The sequence below is a fragment of the Gracilinanus agilis genome, chromosome 3 (genome assembly GCF_016433145.1).
Source record: "Gracilinanus agilis isolate LMUSP501 chromosome 3, AgileGrace, whole genome shotgun sequence".
In the NCBI taxonomy this organism is placed as follows: domain Eukaryota; kingdom Metazoa; phylum Chordata; class Mammalia; order Didelphimorphia; family Didelphidae; genus Gracilinanus; species Gracilinanus agilis.
In genome coordinates this window covers 81,395,454-81,414,754 of record NC_058132.1, presented here as the reverse complement: position 1 = coordinate 81,414,754, position 19,301 = coordinate 81,395,454, and the positions used below count along the sequence as shown (strand labels likewise).

Genomic DNA, 19,301 nt, shown 5'->3' with positions numbered 1-19,301 from the left:
GCCACCTAGTTGCCTCACTATCTATGTGACCTTGGGCAAATCACTCATTATTTCTGGTTCTCAGTTTTCTTATCTGTTAATTGAAGGAGTTGGATTAGATGACTTTAGGGTCCCTTTTGGCTCCAAATGTGGGTTCCTATGACATTCAGAAAAAGAGAAAAGGCTTGTTTAAAGTTACTTAATGAGTAAGTGGCACAGCAATGATGGAATTGGGATCTTCTGCCCTCACTATTCTTTTCATAGCACCATGTCACAAAACATTTCTGGTGAGGTTTGTTCATGGATAATAATTAGTACTCCATGCCCTCCTCCCAATCTTACTCTCCCTTGACCTCCACCCCCCACATCCTCTCATGTGAATGACAGAGAGCCTAGACACACTTCAGATTCTGAAAGAATCAGTTTAAAATATTGTCCATTTGGAAACCTATATGGCAGGTACAAAAAGGGGTAGGGGTAGGATTCTTTGATTTTAGGAAGTATGCACAGTCTTTCCTTTTCAGGACATGGGCCCATAGAGCAGATATGATGCAGGTGTAGAAATTGATAGAGGAGTGGAGTCATGTTACCCTGGATAGGAACATCTTTTTGGATAGGGGGAGGTGACTAGAGCAGTGGGAAGTCTTCCTGGGGATGTGTGGGGTCTAGACTCTTTTAGCGATTCCTCCCCAGTTCTCTAACTATGCAGAAAACACTTTCACTGTAATTCAGCTGGGGAAGTCCTGAGCTGTCTTCTCCACTAGGAAAGACAAAGTCATCTATCTGCTCTTGAGAACAATGGGAAACTCGTGGGAAACTCAGGGATTCTTCCTTCCACAGGGACTGTGTATCCAGGTCCAGGTATAGGAAGGTGTCCCACAGCATGGAAAGAGGTTGAAGTGGGATTCTATAAGGGATTGTAGATACTGTCTAGTCCTTCATCTCCTTCAATCCTCAACCCTTGCAGGAGAGGAAAATCAAGGAGTGGTCCCTGTGGGCAGTGGGGAAGGAAGGCAGAGTCATCACTGTTCTCTTCTTCGAAGCCTTGAGAACTGGGAACCCTGGATCCAATAGGACTTCTTTGGAACCACATGTTCTCATAGAGTTTGGGGCTTGGAGTGAGGTCAGCCAGGAGGGGCTGTGTAGAATCTGTGCGTAGGTAAAGTCCAGCAGGGGATCCATGCTGGCTCTGGTACCCTTGGTTTCCCATCACCTTCCCATACTGGATGGGGTCATTGGAGTTGGGATGGGGCTCTGGCAGGAAGGGATCCCCTTGGAGAATATAAGCTTGGACCAGGTGGGGGAGATTCTTAGCCTCTTCATCTGTCCCTGTTGTTTGTGGTGGTGGCTTCTTTTCCTCTTCCTTCAGGACTATGATCTTGGAGACAGGGGGCATGCCAGGGTCCCTCAGGCTTGAGAGATGAATGATCTCCTGGGAAGGATAGGAACATCAAAATGGTTGGAGAGAGATACCCAGATCATTGTTTCTCCGTAAGGCCAAGACTGTCCAGTGTCAGTTGGAAGGAGATTACTCTCCTTGGGAGAGGGTTAGGCATATAGGGAGGATAGGGAGATATAGTTGGGCAATGTAAATCAGTGTGTCCATCTCTCCCCCATGGCTATTTTTCTTCTTAGGCTCTCAGTGCCCTTGTCCCACCTGGTATTCTCCCCAGTTTATATCTTACCCCAGGAAAGATCGTAGGGACCCACTGACCCAGGCTGCTGTGGGCTGGGTCTGGGACATTTGGCCAGATTTGATTCTTCATCCTGGAAAAGATGAAGTGAGTTACCTGGTTGAGGCAGGAATTGGGAATGGTCTGCTCTGGTGACAAGGATTCCTCTCTCCTTATTGATTCTAGAGTCCTGAGTTCTTTTTGACAAGCTACTCCCTTTATTCCCTAAAAGCCTCAGCTTTGCTTCAAATGTTGAGAGAAGGGAGAATCCCTGGGCTTAAAGAAGAAAAGGCTGGGGGCAATTGAATCTTGTTTGCTAAGATTCTGAAGACCAAATATAGACTGAGTAGGATGGGATTTAGCCTCTAGTATCTTTCCTCAATCCAGTATACTGGAGAAAGCTTTGAATCTAGAGCCAGGGCAAATCCTGGGTCTTAGCTGTAAAATGGGATGATAAGACTCAATGATCTCTAAAGTCTTCTCTAAGGTTCTGATATCATGGATCCCATGATCCTATTCACAGAGGAGGAGATAGGCTTAGGAGGAATTTCACTTAGATGTGAGGAATGATTGCACAGTTGGAGGACCCCTGGATAGATGGAAGGAGGAAAGGCCTAGGATGACAGACACTGAGACAGGTGAGATGTGTCTTGAGATGTTGAGTTGTGTCCTCCTTTCCAAGCATCCCATGCCCATGCCCATCCCACCAGCCCTGGGATCTCACTCACTTGTGATTCTTATAGAGGCAGACAAGGGTAATAATGCAGAATATCATCACAGAGAAGAGGATGCTCAGGATCCAGAGGACACTGGTATCTTTCTCTTCTGTTGGGGAAAGGTTAGGGGGGAAAGTGCCTTAGGAAAAGAGGTCAGATCCCTGAGCACAGAAATATTTCTAAATTCTCTGAATGGATACTTCCTGAATGTACTGCCATGACTCTCCCTCTCAGATTAGGTTTAACTGTTGGCAGGGCCATCTTTCCCCATTTCAGACTGAAACTGCCCTTAGGACATTCCCCAGATAAATAGGACAAGGGTTTGGCCCTAGTGGATGATTTAGGACTATGCCATTAGAATGTGATTTCCTTGTATATTCTTCTTTCCTTGCACAAAGAAGGGATCATTCCCTTCTTTGCACTTATATCCTCTGCACCTAGCATAGTGCTTGGCACATAGTAGGCACTTGACAAATACTTGTAGATTGGTTGATTGTCAGCTGGTTGGCTATGGTCACCTTCATAGAGGCTGCTTTTACCGAAGGCTGTGGTCATCAGTGTGAGGTCTGTGCTGTTGATGCTTCCAGCTTGATTGGAAGCCATGAGGTGGACGTGGTACATGCTGGTGGGTGCTAGGCCATGGAGAATGTAGCTTCGAGATGAGGCATTTGGAATGGTGACTGTGAGATAGTAGTAGAGGAGAAAAAGAGAGGCAAACAGATTAGGTTAGGGTCGTGGGGGCTCTGACTTCTGAGTTCAGGGACTCTGGGTCCTGACCCTGACTTCTGAGAAAACATATCTTCTTTGGGGTGGGAGAACAGGGAAGAGTACTTACAGAATCCCCGGTCCTGGACACTGGTCCAAAAGGGATTGAGGACATGGGTGGGATGTGGGAGAGTCTTGGAAGGGGATAGCTTCACAGTACCAGGTATGTGTCCTTGTGCTTGTCCAAGGTTTTGGGGGGAGAAGTGGCAATAGCTTAAGCCCTTTGTTCAAACTAGCTCAATGGCTAGTTTGGGATATGGATCAAGAAGAAGATAAGCAATGACCCTTACAAAATTCTTTGATTTGGGAATGGTTCAGAAGACAGTGTATTGGGTATGGGAGAAGTGGGGTGCATAGTAGAGAAGCCAGGGATCTCCCTGAAAGAATACCAGCCAAATGTTTCTTGGATCCTAATTGCTTTGGGGGGTAGGGATCAGAGAGGGACAAGGGTTAGCACTCACTGGATCTCTCATCATGGGTGTTGGTCCAGAAGACAGTGTATTGGTTGATAGGACTCTTCCCCAGCTCTGGAGCTCCAGGCTCCCATTCCAGCTCTGCCCAGGTCCTTCCAATTTGCATCAGCTTTAGCTTAGGGGCATGAGATGGGCCTGTGAATTGAGGAGGGGAGGCACTATGGAGGCTGCATGGATTTTGATCGCCTCCATTCCAGGCAGGTCTAGCCTGAGATAGTTAGATGTGGGGCTGGTTTCTAGTTCCCAGGTTGCCACAGCTGTATATTTTGGAGGTGGAGCATAGGTTTAGCCAGAGGGAGAATCCCTAAGGCCAATGCTACCTTGTCTCTGAGAACCACTATCCCTTGCTCTAGCTTCTCCTGACTCCTTTCTGTGTTCTAAAGCTCCTCTTTCCTTCAGATCGCTCCATTTCCCCTTCTACTGACACAAGGAAACACAAAGGGAGAGAGAAAGGAAGTACATTTTAGAACTGATCATCCCATGATAACTACCTAATTTCTTCCAAGTCCTCTGCCTGATTTTTATAAGCCTAATGCCTGAAACCAAAGAGGAAGTTGACTTATTAGACATGCATGCTTGTGTTTTCTGGGCTAATGGCTAAGGTGGGGAGGATGGGGTGGATGTGACATTGGGAATGAGGGGAGGTTGAGAGCAAACCTTTTTCTTGGGAGTAAGCATAGATGTACTGGGGGCACCCCTTAGCATCATGGTACAGGGGGGACACAGTGATCTTGTACAGCTGGAAGGGCATGATGTTCCCTGCAAAGGAAGAAGAGTTAGAGCTTAGTCCTGGGAAGTGGGAGGGGCCACCCACTGCACTTCCTCTCTGGTTGACACTGGTTGAGGGAGAAACACTTGAACAATGGTTGCTGAAGATACAGTGGGATACTGTAGGAGTGGTAGAGGAAACTTCCCATTTCTGAATATGAGAGATAGAACAATAGGCATCCTGAGAAGACCTAGGAATTCTTCCCCAGAGGAAAAGAATAACCACATAAATAGCATTTATGTAGTGCTTCAAAGGTTGCAATGTGCTTAACAGATATTATTTTATCCTCATAACAACCTTGGGAGGTAGTTGCTATTATTTTGCCCATTTTATAGTTAAGGAAACTAAAGCTGAGGGTGGTTGAGTAGCTTGCCCAGAGGCATACAACTAGTAAGTGTCTGGGGCAGCTTTGGTGAAGGTTTTCAAGTTTGGGTGCCCAAACTGCAACTTTGGGCTCCCTGTGAGGCCCTTGCATTACTCCAGAGTGGAGGGAGGAAATGCTTGCTTTGGGCAGCTGGACAGAGGAGCAGGGCATGCAAAAATGTCCTCGGGCACTGGGAAGAGGGGGAATGGAGCAACTCCCCTCATCTTTGCCAACACTGGCCTGGGGCTGGATTTGAGCTTTGTCTTCCTTATTCAAAATCCCACACTCTAAGAGATCCTATCTATCTAGGCTGGGGCAGAATCTGCTTTGCCTAGAAGCAGGAGGATTGATGGGATGATGAGGTGGGAAGGAAGCCAATTTCATGGGAGAGGAGGACCCCATAAAACCTTTGTAAGGGATCTACAGTAAAAGAGTCCTAGTTCCCCTCTGGGGTCTGGGCTCTCACCATCTAGCAGGGTCCCAGTGCTGCTCCCATTGGATTCAATCTTCCAGTTGCCATCACAGTCAACCTCTGGTTGGACTGGAGCTAGGCACCATTCTATCACATAGGCCCTGGGGAGGGGCTGGCCTGGGGGATGCTCCCATGCTACCCAGAGGCTGTGAGCATCTGGGGCAGAAGTGTGGATACTGGATACAGAAGATCCTGCAAATGGGGATATGTTATGGAGTCAGTCTTGAGGAGAAAAGAGTGGTTTGGCATCCTTCCTAACCCCCCAAACCCTAACCCCAAAGAATGTTATGTTGTCTGGAGTAACAAATGCTTTATTCTTAGGATCTCCAGGTCTGTGACATCATCCAGATATGGCTCGTCAGGCCCCAAGATGATGCTTCAGCCTAAACCAGGCTTTACCTAGAGCCATGGTGGCAAACCTATGGCACGTGTGCCAGAGGGGGTACTCAGAGCCCTCTCTGTGGGCATGCATGCTGTTGCCCCAGTACAGAGTTTACCAGAGTTCATTACTAGAAAGCCAGAGGTACATGGGGCTGGGCTGCTTCCCTCTTTCTCTCCAAGCATGCCTGAGGATATCACCCACCCCCTAAAAGGTTTGCCATCTCTGACAAGAGAGACTTGTAGATTCTTTTCATCTCCCTCCTTATCTTGCGGGGAGGGAAGGGTTGAAGGAGTACAACAGACTTGGAAGAGGGAGGTACTGTGGTCTCAGAGATCAAATAGTGTATCTACTGTTTCTTCTGACAAAGCAGGAAAAGTCATCCTCACCTTCACATTCCCAAAAGACAACAGTGGTTGGAGGAGATTCTCCAGCTGTGTTATAAGCTGTGAGGACCACTTCCTGAACCCTTTCCGGCAGCTGGAAGACACAGCTCAGCTCTGTGGTGTTGCAGAGGGGTGGGGATGCCCCATCTTGTTTTCGAGAAATTGGGAAGACAAGATAGCCCTGGATCTGGCTGTTGATTTCCTCTGTGGGCACTGGCTGTATAGATACACAGAAGAAGTTACAATCTCTTTAAGAAACCACAGAACATCATAATTGGAAGGAACCTCAGAAGGTCCAAACCTAGAGGTGCTATGAGGTAGTAGAAATGGTTTTGTAATTAGAGTTAGGAGTCTTGGTTTTGAATTCTATTTTAGACATTAGCTATGTGATCCTAGGCAAATCACCTAATCTCTCTAAACCTCAGTGTTCTCATCTGTAAAATGGGGATAATAATGTCTGTTAAAAAACACTTCATATAGTTAATGGGAGGCTCAGAAGAGATTAAGATTTCAGAATTAGAAGGGATCTGAGAGGTCATATAGTCCAAATTTTATCTGATTAGGAATCCCCTCTACAACATAGCAGACAAGTCTTGGCTTAAGGATTTTCAAGAATGGGGACCACTATATTTCTAGGCATCTAGATGGTATAGTGAATAGAATGCTGAGCCCGTAGTCAGGAATACTAAGTTCAAATCTACCCTCAACTCTGAATTGCTTTGTGACCCTGGGTAAGCCACTTCTTGCCTTAGTTTCCTCATTTTAAAATGGGGATTATAATAACATACACCTTTGTGTTTTTGGGGTGACCAGATGAGATAATAATTATATAGAGCTTAGTACAGTGACTGGCACTTAGTAAATACAATATAAATGCTAGGTATTAAGATTATTATTCCTCAAGGGGCTTATTTCACGTAATGAGGAAAAATTTCCCCAATATCAAACCTAAATTTGTTTCTTTGAACTGAGACCCAGTGCTTCTGGTTCTGCTTTCTGGGCCCAAGTAGTACAAATCTAGTCTTCTTTTACATGACAACCCTTCAAATATTTGAAAATTGCTAGCATATTTTCCCTAATTCTTCTCTTTCCCCACATCAACATTCTTAGTTGCCTCAACTGATCTTTATAGGGCATGACCATAGGCTCTTCATCATCTTGGTAAACCTTCTTCTAGATGCACTGTTGCTTTTCTCTATTTTAAAATTTGGTGCCCAGAAATGACAAGTTATCCAGATGTGGTCTGACCAAGGCAGAGTATGGTGTGACTATCACTTCTAAGCCCTAGATTCTCATTTTTTAATGCAACCCAAGTTTGAATTTAAGTTTCTTGGCTTCCATGTTGCCCTGATGATTCATCTTAAGCTTATGCTCTTCTAACAACCTCAGATCTTTTTTGAACAAAATGCTATGTAGTCATGTTTCTTTTGTCTTACACTTGTGAAAGGGAATTTTTTTTTTAATTTTAAACCCTTAACTTCTGTGTATTGACTTATAGGTGGAAGATTGGTAAGGGTAGGCAATGGGGGTCAAGTGACTTGCCCAGGGTCACACAGCTGGGAAGTGTCTGAGGCCGGATTTGAACCTAGGACCTCCTGTCTCTAGGCCTGGCTCTCAATCCACTGAGCTACCCAGCTGCCCCTGTAAGGGAATTTTTGAATGCAAATATAAGATATTGTGTATATGGCACATTTATAATTTCAGTTTAGCAGTGAGGTGACACAGTGGATGGAATCAAAGAAGTTCTGAGTTCAAATCTATCTTTAGGCACTTACTAGCTTGACCTGCCTCAGTTTCCTCATTTGTAAAATTGGGGTATTAATTGTAACTCCCAGGGTTGTTGTGAGGGGAAATGAGATCATATGTATAAAATGTTTTGCAAACCTAAAGCACTATATAAATACTAACTTTTATTTTTTCAATTAAAATCAAAATTTAATATTCAACATTCACAACTAAGTATAAAAGAAATTTAAATAATGAAATTTTCCAGTGATTTTTTAAAAGTTTGTAATATACATAAATGCTAGCTTTTAAAGTGTTACAATGCTATAAATTTCAACTATTATTATTACAGAGGTGGCTAGGTGGCACAGTAGATAAAGTATTGAACATGGAGTCAGGAAGACTCTTCTTCCTGAGTTAAATTTTGGCCTCAAATACTTACTAGCTATGTGACCCTGGACAAGTCACTTAATTCTCTTTGCCTCAGTTTCCTTATCTATAAAATGGGCTGGAAAAGGAAATGGTAAATCACTCCAATATCTCAGTTAAGAAATCACCAAATGGGGTCACAAAGAATCAGAAATGACTGAATAGTAACAAAATTATTATTATACTTCTCTTACCAAACCATGCATCCTCACCTCAGCATCCCTGACAAGTTCTAGCCTTCTCTTCAGTCATGGGTAGCTCATCATTTCCAGAGGCAGCTGATTCAATTTTTGGAAAGCTGAATGGATGGATTCCCTGGCTTACAGAAACTAAGGTTTCCTAGCTGGGAGTTGACCAAGGTTCCTATTACTAGGATCTTTCCTGTTTCCCAACTTTGTCCTCTGTTTCTGGGATACAGGATTGGGGACAATGATGGTGAGAGGGATGAAAGAAATGATGAGTAGCCTTGGAAAGGTTCCTTCTATTCTTTGGATTTATTGTTATACATTTGTTTTAGTCATGTCTAATTTTTCATGACCCATTTGATGTATTTTTCTGGTAAAGAGACTGGAGTGGTTTGCCATTTCCTTTTCTAGCTCATTTGAGGAAGCTGAGGCAAGCAAGGTTAAATAACTTGCCCAGGATCATGAAGCTATTAAGTGTCTGAGGCCAGATTTGAAGTTAGGAATATGAATCTTCTTGACTCCAGTCCTAACATACTATCTACTGCACTATTTAGTTGCCCCAAATCTCTGAATTTACTCTCCTGTAAAGTGACAGAGTTGGATTGGATATTCTCTAATGCCTCTCCCAGTTCTAGTATCTGTCAACACTTAATAGATGCTTATTGAGTGACTGGGATTATCTAAAAAGGGGATGAGAAAATTCAACCTAGAAGTTATGAAGAATTGAGGTTGTCCAGGGGCAGCTGGGTAGCTCAGTGGATTGAGAGCCAGGGCTAGAGACAGGAAGTCCTAGATTCAAATCTGGTCTTAGACATGTCCTGGCTGTGTGACTCTGGGCAAGTCACATAACCCCCATTGCCTACTCTTCTGTCTTAGAACCAATACTTAGTATTGATTCTAAGGTAAAAGGTAAGGGTTTAAAGAAAAAAAGAATTGAGGAGTCCATCTCTCACAAATTTCCAGCTTTCTGGTGTCACTTCTCTAGGTCTAGGAAGGGGTCAAGCTTCCTACAGGAGGAACTGGAGAGGATGACCCCTGGTGGGTGGGGGAAGGAAGTTACCTTCCAGAGAAGTTGGATGTCTGTCATTGTAGCATCTAGTTTCTGTACTCGTCGCCTCCACCACACATCCAGTCTGACCTTGGGAGCTGGGTAACAGGAGAGGCATGACTGACTGAGGGGACTGAGAAGAGGTGAAAAAAATGCCAGAGATATTCTATTTCCCATTTCCTTTGTCCTATTCCAACACCTTTGGTCACTTACGCCATTCCCTGGTAGTGAGCTCCAGGCTTGAGCTCCAGTCACTCCAGTGGCCACTCATAGGCCAGCGGATACAGCGCATTTGTACGACATAGTGTGTACCAAAGTGGAGGCCACAGAGACTATGTTCTCCCTCATATTGGGGACCAAGGCTCGAGAAGGGTGACACCTGCCAGAAAAGGATCAGAAACCATGTAAGGGAAACGTTGTACTCTGGACCAAGGTCCTAAAGGAGGAGGATCCTGGGTGCTCAGAGAACCAGTGTGGATAAGTATAGAAGGGAAGAAAGCATTATGGTGAGGAAGAAAGCATTATCAGTGGAGGAGAATGGAGAAAGATCAAGGAGGGGATGGATGCTGAATGAGAGGGAAGAGGAATCTAAGTGAGGGAGGATGAAGATTCTGTGAAGAGGAGGGTTTAGTTAGGACACTTAGGGAGAAGGATAAAGGTTCGATAAAGGGACTAAAGGTTCAGTGAAGGAGATGCAGGTTCCCTCCCCCAAAGACAGGTGGGAGTGAGGGCCTTACCTGGACCCAGGCTAGCTCCCCAGGATGCTGGTACCGAAGCTCACAGGTCTGCTCCAGGTGTTTGTTCTGCCTAGCCTTCTTCCACTGTAGTTGGAGGCATCCAGGCTGGGGTAAGGAGGTGCCTGGATCTAGCCTGGCCTTAGCAGCCTGAAGTATTGGGGGTTCTAGTTTTACTGTAATAGAGAAATCAATTTTTAAATCCCCCCTTTATAGGGACCTCTCCATGTCTCTCCCACTGGGACACTGTCTTTGTGTATCTTGTTGCTTTGTCTATTTTTATGTTCTTGCCCATAAGGTGGTGTAGCAGCTACAGCACTGGACCTAGAGTCTGGAAGATCTGAGTTTAAATTTGGTCTCAGACACTAACTGTGTGACCTTGGGCAAATCATTTCCTCTCAGTCTGCCTCAGTTTCCTCAATTTTAAAATGGGGATAATGATAGCACTTCCCTCCCAGGGTTTTTGTGGGGATCAGATAGAATCACAATTGTTAAGTGCCTACTCTGCACATAGTAGGCACTTGATAAATGCTTCCTTCCTTCCTTTTTTCCTTCAGAAACAACCTCCTGGTATGTACCTTATGTATTTTCCTGAATCTATGTCTTTGCTCGTTCCCAATGTCTGGAATGTCCTCCCTCTCATTTTTCAAATTCACTTTCTACCCATCCATTAAAAACTAACACAAATGCTTCCTTCATCAGGACGCTTTCCTTGATCTCCCAAACCCCAACAACAATTCTTTGTCAGACTGCACAGAGAATTTTGTTTGTACCTTTCTAATGGAATCTTAATGACATGGTATGCCACAGCATCAGTGTTTATGTCTCATCCCTGTACTAGAGTATAAGTGCCCTGAGGGCAAGAGCTCCTTTATAGTTTGTATCAGCCTGCCCTGTGGAGTACCAAATAGGTGCTTAATTGATATTTTGAATCTCATCTCCTGTGGCTGCCTTTATGTTTCTAACTGTATCACTGTTCTCTGTTTTTGTCTCTAGGTGTCTCCATATTCCTGTTTCTATGTTTCTGAGCCTGCTTAGACATCTTTCCCTATTGACTCCTTTGGACTATATCACTCACCCACATCCATGGGGTTGATGCATAAGTGTGGAGACTCAGCCTTCCCGAGTGCATTCTCTGCTTTCACCCAGATTTCTATCTTCTGGTACATGTGAAACTGGCTTCGGGGGATGGAGCACTGGTTCTCCTCCCCATCTCTGGGGACACAGTCTAGAATGGGCTCTTCTCGAGACTGGCAGTTACCCTTGCTCCTGGAGCATAATAAGACCAGTTTATGTTGGAGCTGGTTGACCACATCCCCCTCTCCCAAATGATCCCCTCCCTCAGCCTCTCATCTAGGCTTCATCCACCTCAATGAGCCTTCACCTGCTTTGCTGAGAGTCTATCACCCTTGCTGAGCACCCCTCCATTTCATTCGATCCCCATCACTGTTACTGAACTGTATCCAGTGGACCCACTGAGGGACGACTTAGAAAAAAATAATCCTTACTTCTATTTCTAAGGTCCCAGCTACAAAGCTTTCATTTCTCTAATTCCTGACTGGCCAGATTTGACATATGCTCCATAGAACCTTGGGAACAGGTTCTCCTCACCCCAGGGCTTGTGCCCCACTATTATCTCTTATATTAACTTCTCTATAGCCCTTACACATGTCCCCACAATCAGAGATGAGAAGCCTGAGGTTGGGAGCACAAGGCTGCTATTTCTCCAACAACCTCACTCACTTGTAGCTCTTCACAGTAAAGATGGTGGTCAGGTGTGTGCTGGGACCAGCCTTCCACTGACAGGTGAGGACCTGGGCTGTAAGGTTCATGATGCAGGAGAAGTTGCTGGGTGGCTGAGGGGGATCTGGGGTCAAAGAGTGGTTAAAAAAAAGAGTATGAGAAGAACAAGGCTTTTGAAAAGGGACTTGATGAGGGCAAATAAAGAGGATCCAATCCTGACTCTCTTAACTGTTCTTTTCTTAAACTCGGGCCTTCTGGATTCTCACCATCCAGGCTCCTGTTTCCTGTCCATAATTACCTTTGATCCATGGAGGCCAGAGGGTGAGGCCTGACAATGGAGAGGATTGGATGGAGAGTCTAATGAATCCTAGCCCGGCCACTTATTACTGTGTGACCTTGGGAAATTCACTTTATATCTTTGGAAGTCTCCCCAGTTTTTCCTTCTGTAAAGTGAGTTAGAAAAGTGTTCTCCAAGGTGCTTTTTAGATTTTACATTACATGATCCTAAAACAATATCTTGCTAATGGTCTTATCCTGGTTTTGGAGATAAGAATAAGGAAACTAGACTCAAGCGTCCTTGACAACCAGTCCTACCAATCTGACTCCTCTGTCCTATGTTTAGTGCACTGAATGGGAAGTTTAGAATTGTTATTCTCCCATCCTCAATAGGAGGAATATATATGTATATCCCGAAGAGGAAGGAGAACCAATTAGAAAGACTTTCTCCTCCAAGACTCAACTCCTCCCCATACTGACAGCCCCTGACTCTGTTTATCCTCCCTCCCCATATTCTAGCAAGGGACAGTTAGGGCAGGGTTCCCAATGGAGGGGAGGGACTTACAGCCAGCCTGCAGCTCTGCCTGTTCTATGACCTGAAGAGTTCCTGGCAAGAGCAGGCAACAGGAGAGCATGGCATGGGTGCGATTGAGGTGGGGAAGGGTAATGTTAGACTCCAGAGTTCCATCTTCTCTTTGATGTTGCCAACCCTCGGGCAGCTGTTCCAAGTCTAGTCTCCACACGATCCTTGTGGCTTCCGCAGTCAGGGTGCAGTTAGGATTGATGGTACAAGAAGCTGTGATGGAGGCACCCAGGGGGATAACAGAGGCTGACAGACTGATACCCGCACAATCTTGAAGTCCTGTGGGATGGGGAAAAGGACAGGTCATTAACAAAGTGATGAGGGCATTGTATCTCTCTTAAAAAAATTCAAAGATATTTTATTTTCCCAATTTTATGTCTTAACAATTAAAAAAATTTCCTAAAATTATAAGATCCAAATTGTCTCCCTCTCTTCTTTCCCTCCCCACTCTTGGATGTGGTAAATAATTTGATTTAGTTATACATGTATTTTCATGCAGAATAAACTTCCCATATTGGTCCTTGTTGTAAGAGAATACTCATGTAAAACCCAAACTCCCAAATGAAACCATAAATAAATTAATGTGAAAGATAGTATGCTTTGATCTGCATCTGATTCTAACAGCTCTTTCTCTGGAGATGGACAACATTTTGTGTTATGAGTCCTTCAGAATTGTTTCAGATCATTGTATAGGCACTATATCTCTTGCCAGAGAAGACTAATTGGACAGCCTAACCAATGTTGAATGGTAGAAAGAACACAACAATTGGGTTCAGAGGACTTGAATTCTAATCTCAGCTCTGAAGATTATCAATGATATGGCCTTGGTCAAGTTATTTAACCACTCTGGGCTTCAATTTCCTCTCCTAAAAAATGAGGGAACAGGGTTAGATGGCCCTTAAGCCCTTTCCAGCTCTAGATGTGTGACTTAAAATAAGGTAGGGTAGAGTAGAAAGAAACCTGAAAGATCAGAGACTTGAGTTTGAATGTTAGCTGTGATGTTTACTAAATGTGCAAGTTACTTAACCAATCAAAGCCTCAGCTTCTTTATCACTTCACTGAAGAAAATTATCTATTTTGAAGGGCTATTGTGATGAAAACACTTTAGCATTATTATAATGCAAACAATGAATAGGATAACATTAACATTATTTTTTGTTCCTTCCAAGCAAGTGGTATGACCCTGATATGATCTGTAAAGAGTTGTCTCAACTTTCTAATTTAGGTGATTATGGAGAATGTATTCCTAGACTTGTTACCTTCTTGCTCATTTTTTTCATGCATAAGATTATTCCCATACAGTTTCATGTATTTCTGAATGATATGAGGATAATGTATATTCTCAAAGGGGCTGATTTGATAAAGATATAATGTGATAAATTTGTAAAATATTTTATTTTAATGAATTAATAAACTTTGCTTTGAGAAAAACAAGAAGATCAAACTGTTTATATTTGATCTAGGACAGTGATGGTGAATCTTTTAGAGACTGAGTGTCCAATCTGCAACCCTCATGCTTCATGTGAGTTCCCCGATTTATCCCAGACAGGGGAGGAAGGAAACACTCTCATTAGGCTTCTGGGCAGAGGGGCAGGTCATATGAGAAATATTGGAATAGCCCTCTTTGGCATACTCTGTCACTTGTGTCATAGGTTTGCCAACATGGATCTAGAAGATATGTTATTGGTTTCCACCTGTTTTCCATTGGGTGAAAGAATATACTTAAAGGACTTGTGATAACTGTAATTGGATTAGTTGCCTTAGAACTGCAGCTATTGTGGCAGTGAAAAATAATGGAAAATCCAAGTAAAGATGATGTTCCTAAGTGATTTACAATATTGAAATTTTTCTCTTGGAGTTGATAGAGGATAACCGAACCTCCTTCGGGTTCACATGAAATCCATAGAAACATAGTCATATAAATGCCTAAATACATGGACTTTGGATGCATTTTAGTAATTGTCTATAAGGTTTCATGGTGGATTGAGGCTTTCATATAAAGAACTGCTCTAATTAGTAGTAAAGAAACTTTTAACATGATTTTTTTTGGTTTGAGGTCTCTCTGATAGTATCAAGAAACCTTATCTTAAACTATCAAGAAAGCTTATAGACAATATCATCTAAGCAATGTATGGGGTTTAGGCAAAGATGGAAAAAAAAATGGTATGTGAAGACTCCATACTCTCAGATGAGTTACAAGTAGTCTGATTTGATTTTATTCATATGCCACCAATACTTATAAGGTTAACTCCTTAAGATTTGCAATTACTTTTACCACAGGAACTAATTACTAGAAGGTCAATGTGATCAGATTTTGTAAGGCCCTACTGAATTATACTGTCTTATCACTAGCAGTTTTAAGCAGCTGAGGAAATCTCTCCAAATGGCTTGGAATTTGGAAAATTGATCTCCCTAGAAGAAATACCTCTTCAAATATGCAGAAAAAAGGTGGAAGGCTTATTCCAGGTACTATAAACAACTGAAATTCCAGTTAGAGACATTAAGATATTGATTCAGGGGTATGTATTTCTGAGTTTGAGTGGACTGATTCAGACAGTTTTTGGATAGTGGTCTAGGATAGAGCCTTTCAACAAAGAATTTCCAAGGGAAAATGTTTCCCAGAAGCAGACAACTTCATGAAATAGATAGTTAAATCTGAGACGAAGGAATAAGAAGTCTATTGTTTAAATGGACATTAAGATGCATCTTGGTCCTTTTTGCCTCCCTGATTGTGGAATTATGTTTATCATCCATCATTTCTTACAAATTCCTTGACCTTTTTATAAAGATATTGAGGTGTCAAATTTAAAACAAAACTGAAAGTTTAAATTCAGGTCCTCTGTTTTCTAGTTCCTTGTAAAATTGCTGTTAATTATGTCTCATTCTGTGACCAGGATCCTGCTGGGTCCTGCTGAGATTTTACTCTTGAGGTCCAGTTCCCCATGTCTGAGTGTAGATAATTTTGCCAAATACTTTACTACTTTAAAAATAATAGCTCTGGAAATTTCATAAATTAGGGCTGAGTTTTTGAAATTATCATGAAACTCCAGTCTTGTTAAGAGGCTTTGTTTAGATTCTTTCCTTTTCTATTCATTGCCACATTTATTGTGGTTTGTAAAAATAACTGACTTACTGTACTGTGAATCTTTAGATGGCTCAGAGGTAAAAAGAAAAAAATTATTTAGGAAAAAAGGGGATTATTGAAAGGAATTTTGGGAGCTGAGAGTTTAGACTGATGAGAGTTGATATAACTAATTCTGCCACTTCTTGTTATGTGATATCTCAGCATATATTTCAGGGGCTGTCTCCTTCAGTATCTACTTTCCATCTCTAATTGTTTTGTTACTGAAAAAGAGAGCTCTGAGGACTTCCATAGTTCCAGAAAGTTGTCTCCTTTTTTATCCTATCTGATAAAGAAAATACTGTTTCCTTTGAATTAGTGAGAATAGTTATGCTAACACAAGAACATATTACTTTCTTTGTAACAGTGATAACTACCCTCTTTTGCTGTAATAAATACCTTTTCCTGTCTATCTTACATGTTATTTATTATATATTATAATGTAATATATATTTTCTTTTCTATTTATTATTGCATTTATTGTGCTTTAGAGGGAAGACTATGTAAATGTCATCTACCAAATTATCATGCACACATGTCCGTCATCTACTGATAGAATGTGCCACACTCTGAATAAACTACAGTTTTTCCTGTTTCTATATCTTGTGCTGGTTTATTGGCAGAGACTTCCTGCAACAATAGGTAAGTCATCTATCTTGTCTGGGGCTCAGTCTCTTCATCTGTAAAATGCCAGGGATAGATGAAAAGATCCCCAAATTTTCTTCCAGGGCTAAATTCCAGACCCTAATATTAAGAATATACAAAGTGCTTCATGTCATTTGAGCCTCATAACAGCTCTGTAAGGAAAGTGCTATAGGTGTGTGGCATTCTATAAATGTTTATAAATATTTGGTGATTGGTGGTTCCCTATTACATAGATGAGGAAAATAAAGCATATAGATACTAAGCATCTTGCCTGTGGTCCTATAGTGGTAAAGAGCATTGGGCTTGGAGTTAGGAAGACCTGAGTTCAAATCCAGCCTCAGACATTTCCTAGCTATGTGACCTTGGGCAAGTCATTTAAATTCTGATTGTCTGACAAAAAGATCCACACTCCACTGGAAAAGGAAATGGCAAACCAGTATCCTTGCCAAGAAAACCCCATGGATAGCTATGGTCTGTTGGATGACAAAGCCAGACATGACTGAACAACTGAACGACAACTTCTGACTCAAAGTCTGGTTATAAAGGGATCTTCTAATTTCTGACTCCCTGGCTTCCTTCAAGTCCTAGCAAAAATGCTACCTTCTGCAAGAAGCCTTTCACAGTCCTCCTTAATGTCAATGTCTTTCCTCTGAGATGAATTCCAATTTATCCTGCATATATCTTGTTTTATTATAGCTATTATAATAGGAATTTTTTTCTTTTTTCCCCTCTTCCAACTTTTGGCTGTCTAAAAGCCTGTCTTCTATTAATATCAAACCCACTTGACTAAAACCTGTGCCATGGTCAATGAACATTTACTTAACGCTTTAAATACGTTTTAGATAAAAAGCCAGAGGAAGAACTATCCCTGAATTTTTGGTGACATGGACATCTTCTTTCTCAATTTGTCTAGTTGTGAGTTTATCTACGGAGTGGTTTTTTTTAATGACATTTGTTTCCTTAGAAGATATATGAGATTATGACTTTGTTTAAGTCTATTCAACTCTTATGACACAGAAGGAAGCATGGGATCATTAATCAATCTTCTCTAAATTTTATCACCTAAGAAGAATGTACAAGATTACAATATGTAAAACAACTATTTCTCTATCACTCTGGCATAATTTGACTTTAAGAGGGCTTGTTAGAATTCTAATGATTGCTCAGATTCTTTCTGAGGTCTGAACCTATGCTTGAGCATGATAACAAACCTTAGCTTTTTACCTCTATAATTTCTGTGTTGTGCTAAATATATTTTAGCAGAGGTTATCTACACACAAACTCAGAGAGGGGGTATTTCTCCCATAAGTTGTTTACATATAGTCTTCCTTCATTATACTGTAAACTCCTTGAGATTAGGGGCTCTCTTTTACCTTTCTTTGTACCTGGCATATAGTAGTTGTTTAATAAATACTTGGTACTGTCTATTTCTCTAAAAAGGGTAGTTTTTCTTCTTCTTTTTTTATACCTTTACTTCTGTCCTAGAATCACTACTATTTGTTGGTTCCAAGGCAGAAGAGCAATAGGGGCTAGGCAGGGGGCAGCTGGATTGAGAACCAGGCCCAGAGATGGGAGGTCCTGGGTTCAAATATGGCCTCAGACACTTCCCAGCTGTGTGACCCTGGGCAAGTCACTTAATCCCCATTGCCTAGCCCTTACCACTAGTCTGCCTTGGAACAAATACACAGTATTGATTCCAAGATGGAAGGTGAGGGTTTTATGAAAAAAAAAAAAAAGGGCTGGACAATGGGGGTAAATTAATTAATTAATGCCCAAGGCCACATAGCTAGGAAGTGACTGGGGTCAGATTTGAACCTAGGACCTCCCATCTCCAGACCTGGCTATCTACTGAGGCACCTAACTGCCTGTCCTCTTCCCCCCACCTGGAGATTTATTTTTAGCCCAGGCTTGCCAGTGCTCCTAAGATCTTTGAAGAGTCTGCTGATGCTCTACTTGGGTAAATAACACAAGAAGGTCCCATCTAATCATGGACAGTGGTCATGGCAGTGTCCCTGTCCCCCTTTTCACAAAATCCCCCAAATTACTTGCCTTTAGAGAACTGGAAGAGTAGAATCATTCCCAGCAAATTCCATGTCCCAGGCCACATGGCTGCATTATTAGTATTCACCTGAAATAAGTTACCAGATCCCAAGGTGAGAAATAGGTCTTTAACCTCTTCTATAGTTAAATCTATGAGAAGATTTGAGACAGAGCCTCAGGGGTGAAGAGCCTACGAGAACCATTCCATCTCTGGTGTTATAGGACCACAGATTTAGATCTAAAGCTAGAAGGTTCTTCAGAGGTCATCTAATTCAATCCCCTTCTTTAGCAGATGAGAAAATTGCACCTCAGAAGTTTAAGAGACTTGTCCCACTTGGTAGTAAATCCTTAGGCACTAGCTGGGTGACCTTGAACAAGTCATGTAACTGCCAAATACCTCAGTTTCCTCATGGGGAATAATGATAAATGGGGATAATAATAACACCTACCCACCAGGGTTATTAGTTTAAAATGGCATGTTGGTAAAGCATTTTGTAAAACCTCAGAGCCCTATATAAGTGCTAGCTATGATCATGAATATTTATTAAAATGCATTTAATTAATTAATTAAGAATATTTTCCCATGGTTACATGGTTCATAGCATGAATATTTTTATTAGCATTATATTATATTATATCAGCAGAATGTGAACTGAAGCTTTTCTATTTCCTCTTTCTGGGGAACTCCATTGTCTTTTCTCTCATCCCTTTCCAAACCCTGGGTCTGGGCTAGGAAGGGGCACAAAGAAAGAGAAAAGTATAAAACTGGAATGTGTTTTTGTGCCCACAACAAAAG

The 19,301-nt window shown here is 42.2% G+C and overlaps 1 protein-coding gene across 1 annotated transcript; it reads right to left on the bottom strand.

Annotated features, from left to right (window-relative positions):
* Positions 1–444: 444 nt before the first annotated feature.
* Positions 445–18,572, bottom strand: CSF3R (colony stimulating factor 3 receptor). Its single transcript, XM_044671494.1, has 15 exons — positions 18,515–18,572; positions 12,682–12,978; positions 11,841–11,964; positions 11,176–11,366; positions 10,101–10,273; positions 9,577–9,742; positions 9,376–9,461; positions 5,980–6,193; positions 5,206–5,403; positions 4,264–4,365; positions 3,595–3,741; positions 2,908–3,048; positions 2,381–2,477; positions 1,665–1,746; positions 445–1,411 (listed from the first exon to the last, which is right to left on the bottom strand). Exons 1-15 carry the CDS (start codon positions 18,570–18,572, stop codon positions 887–889), a joined length of 2,601 nt encoding a protein of 866 aa, XP_044527429.1. The 3' UTR covers positions 445–886.
* Positions 18,573–19,301: the final 729 nt, after the last annotated feature.

Bases quoted from the DNA above. Each gene is read 5' to 3' on its own strand.
- CSF3R (XM_044671494.1), bottom strand. From the start codon at position 18,572: ATGTGGCCTGGGACATGGAATTTGCTGGGAATGATTCTACTCTTCCAG. The intron at 9,743-10,100 runs GTAAGGCCCTCA...CTTTTCTGGCAG, and splicing joins GGGAGCTAGCCTGGGTCCAG to GTGTCACCCTTCTCGAGCCT. The intron at 9,462-9,576 runs GTAAGTGACCAA...CCTGTTACCCAG, and splicing joins GCTCACTACCAGGGAATGGC to CTCCCAAGGTCAGACTGGAT.